Source organism: Austrofundulus limnaeus, unplaced genomic scaffold (assembly GCF_001266775.1).
Source record: "Austrofundulus limnaeus strain Quisiro unplaced genomic scaffold, Austrofundulus_limnaeus-1.0 Scaffold1819, whole genome shotgun sequence".
Lineage (NCBI taxonomy): Eukaryota > Metazoa > Chordata > Actinopteri > Cyprinodontiformes > Rivulidae > Austrofundulus > Austrofundulus limnaeus.
In genome coordinates this window covers 9,365-13,133 of record NW_013954221.1, presented here as the reverse complement: position 1 = coordinate 13,133, position 3,769 = coordinate 9,365, and the positions used below count along the sequence as shown (strand labels likewise).

Sequence of the window (3,769 nt, the reverse complement as noted above, 5' to 3'; positions counted from 1 at the left end):
ACACCACAGGAAGTGGATCACAATAGGTGCCAGCCTCTGCAGCCTCTTGCGTTTCTTTTTACAAACCCCCTCGTGTCGCTGAAAAAGACCGGGGGGGTCATGAAAACGAGAACAGGAAAATAAACGGAGGGAGGCAGGAAGGGATAGATGAAGATGGAAATGGTGGGACCCACTCTTTCTTTAAACGAGGGAGCATCAGCTAGAAAATGAAAGGAGGCAGAGAGGCCGGGCCGCTCATCTGTTTGGCAGAGGAAGAGGAGGAGGAGGAGGAGGAGGAGGAGGAGGAGGACCGATGGACAAAGAGCACGGAGAGATCACAGCAGAGGTCCCGCCTCTGACCTGTCCTCAACGCCAGCAGGTGTTCGACAAACAGACGTCCCTTACCTGCCGTCCCTCAGCCCTCCACAGGCCGTTGCTGGTCTTGGTCGGAGCAATGGTGACTACGGGAGGGGTGCTTGGTACCCCCTGGCCCCTGTTATGGCCCAAAAGGGGCCCTAATGAGCCCCGCTTGGGGGTGGAGACAGGCGAGCTGTGATTGGTGGCCGGGGAGGAGACGGGAGACGATTCACCGTTGATGGCAGAACCTGACGGAGATAAAGCAACAAAACTGATCAGATTTAAAAATAATAATAATAATAATAATAATAATAATAATAATAATAATAATAATAATAATGATAAAAACATTTAAAGAGCTAGAATGTGATTTTGATAAGTAGCGCTTGTGTTTGAAATAAAACAGGAAGGAAAAGGGGAAAGATGAGAGTTTGCATGAAAAAGACAAAAATCAGACGTAGAGCAAATGAAGGATGTCATAGGAAGAGGACGGGGTGTGACTCCATGAAGGGAGGTGTTAAATGTGGTAAAAAGAGAGTATACCATTCACTGACACAACACACAAACAGATGCAGAGGATGGATTAGGAGGAAATACTAAGATGGGGAGAAAGTTTGTCGAGCTGCAGAAAGAGAAGACACAGTGGTGACGGAAAGCTTCTTATAATYGGCCGTAATTAGATTCATATAATTGGGAGATGAATGGAAACGAATGGAGGAGGAGACAGAGAGGGAGAGGTCAGAACTGGTCAGCTCTTATCAAACACCTTCATTAAGACAGCTGCGAGCCCAGTGAAAACTCACACACGCGACCAARGAGCTACCGGGCGTTCGGGTTTCCCTTTAAAGCACAAAAACACAACCTTGGTTTTGTGAGACGAGTTATTTTCAGCCGTCGGCGCATGTATTGACGGGATAGGTTTGGAAAATATGCTTATTAGCTTTGAAGAACTGAGTTACATAAGAGGATTGATGCCTTTGTCAAGTCCATGTGCTAAGACAAAAAAAAAACAAAGGCTTAAACCTTATATTTAAAATACAATCAGTATTACATACACAGTGTCTGTTTTGCACTATAAATTCTGCTGCTACTGTCCAAAATAATGTAAAAACTGTAAATATCTATTATTCTGTCCACCCTACTTTTGTATATTGTACTTTATTTATAATATCTCGGACTGTCAGCAAATAGAGGAACTGCAAAGTAAGAATTTCATTGCACAGTGTAACTGCTTGTATGCTGGGCATATGACAATAAAACTCTTGAATCTTGAACGTATTAAAGAGTTCAAACATTTTAAAGTGGGGTTCTATGGAAAAGAAAGAAACAACTATTGAAGGCCCTATCACACAGGCTTATGCTGAATATGTTTATACAAGTAACTTATCCATCCTGTCTCTAGCCCATACAGAACTTATACATGTATGACGAAGTTTTAAACTGATCAGGAGACATTAGATCAGAGCGATCTTCAGTGACTAAATTTGCCTACGCCAGAATAAGTTGTCTGAAACTTTATAGTGTGACGGAGCCTTGGCTTGCTGGTTGTTTTTCTGTCTTTCACTGCTCCCTTCTTCAAGCAAACCCTCACAAAAGATTTGGCGATTTTGCACCAGATGCCCTTCCTGACGCAACCTGAGCTCCCACCTGCAGCCTCAGGACTACAAGACCACAGCGCTGACCACTGAGCTACTGCAGCTCTAATGAYTCCTGTGTCGTAGATGGCTTTTTAAACAGCCTCAGTCTGGAGTTTAAATCTGACAAAACAGATGAGCTAGAGGCTAGTCCGAGCGGAGCRGAGACCAAATATTGCTGCCATCTTAATGCAACTTCAATCCTGCAGGAATATTTTAGCAATCCTTCTGAAATCTTTACATAATACACTTCTCAGCGATGTGAAGGTTTGCCTGAACTGCTGTGAAATGATGGAGTTGYCATAYAACAATCTWCAACAGGTAAGACATTGATTACTCATAACGTTTCAAAAGATCTGAACTGTCTCTTTAAAAGATGGCYGCCCGTTTAGTGTGTTTGGAGTGTGTTTTAACCCTCAGAGACGGTCAGGAGGCCACTCACCTCTGGGGTCTTCGGCCTGTTTGGCCAGTTTACGCAGRGCAGCAGCGAATCCGGAGTTTGCAGACTGGGCAACCGCGTTCCCATTGGTCAATGGGCTGAGGGGACCGACTGTAGCTGTGGTGCGAGTCGCCGTGGAGATCATTCCTAATGATGGTGATTTATTGGACTCATGGTTCATACCTGAGGAGAGTGGGAAGAAGAATTTTCAGGAGGTTAAATACTCCCGTTGACTGAAACTTCAGCAAACTAGACTTTAGGAAGTGAATGCGCCCGTTTAACAACACAACCGGTCTCTTCAGTGTGTGTGTTTGTGTGTGTTTATGTCTCGGCAAGATAGTGAGTAGGTCAGCTCCATCGCAGACAGGGTGGAGGGCGTGGGGCTCTGTCGAACAGAGTGCTGACCCTAATAGCAAATCACACACATGAGCGCACACGTGTCCGTTTCCTCAAGGGAGCTGGCCGACACATCTTAAGACCCCGGGAGCGTCTGCACACACGTTTTATTAAGTGTCCCTGCATTTTTACACCCTCAGAGATGCACTTCACAACTAAAACACCCATCCATCTGCCCAACGGTGAGGTAAGAATGTGGTTAAAGTAACCTCTGTCTTCCACCGTCATACTGACCCACTAATGGTAATTACAGCTGGAATTAGCCCCACCTCCACCCATTTACCCCGCCCGCTRCAGCCATGACCTCATTAGCCACCGAAACACCCAGTCACGCAAACACCTTTAAAAGCGCACAAACCACAAGAAGAACAAACAAAGACCCAAAGCAGCAAACACACTCATGAAAAATTCATAAATGCACATCACCGGACACGATTATTGAGTGGTCCACTCATCAGCCTGACAGCGACGATCAGCATAAAGGACAGTCAGGTGTCAGGGCCTGTCGGCCCCGAACTATCACAGGTCTCGTATTTACAGATGTCTGCTTGGATCCGAGCCTTCACCTGGCTCACAAACACATCGCRGCGTGACAAATGAAGTGAGAGGAGCTGTATTAAGGAAAGAGTGAGCTAATCTTAAAAGAGCAGAAAGTGGAGGCTGGCAGAGCGAGGACTTCCTCTGGACACTACAGCACAACAGCAGAACGATCTGCAGATTAGAAAACAACAACATGAGGTGTAGCGTGCGCCGTTCAGGTTCACAGATTTTATCACACAAGACTGGTTTCTCTATGATGTAAGAGATCACGTTTATTTCTGTGGGTGTTGAAGACATGTTAAAAAGAATATATTGAAACTGAATCAGAAAGAGGAAGAGACGAAGATAGTAAAAAGGCTCAGATCCTGACATGCTGTGTGTGTGTGTGTGTGTGTGTGTGTGTGTGTGTGTGTGTGTGTGTGTG

At 45.4% G+C, this 3,769-nt stretch overlaps 1 protein-coding gene across 2 annotated transcripts in view; it reads right to left on the bottom strand.

The window, feature by feature from the left end:
- The window catches only part of LOC106536442 (genetic suppressor element 1), a 26,577-nt gene that overhangs the window by 14,650 nt on the left and 8,158 nt on the right, over positions 1 to 3,769 (bottom strand). Inside the window, exons 2-3 of one of the 2 annotated variants that reach the window (XM_014033725.1) lie at positions 2,413 to 2,592; positions 385 to 584 (exon numbers count right to left, since the gene is read on the bottom strand). The exons of the other annotated variant lie outside the window; for it this stretch is intronic. Of the exons in view, the coding sequence (XP_013889179.1) occupies positions 385 to 584; positions 2,413 to 2,592 (380 nt within the window). The remainder of the gene's footprint in view (positions 1 to 384; positions 585 to 2,412; positions 2,593 to 3,769) is intronic. 2 annotated transcript variants of the gene reach the window in all.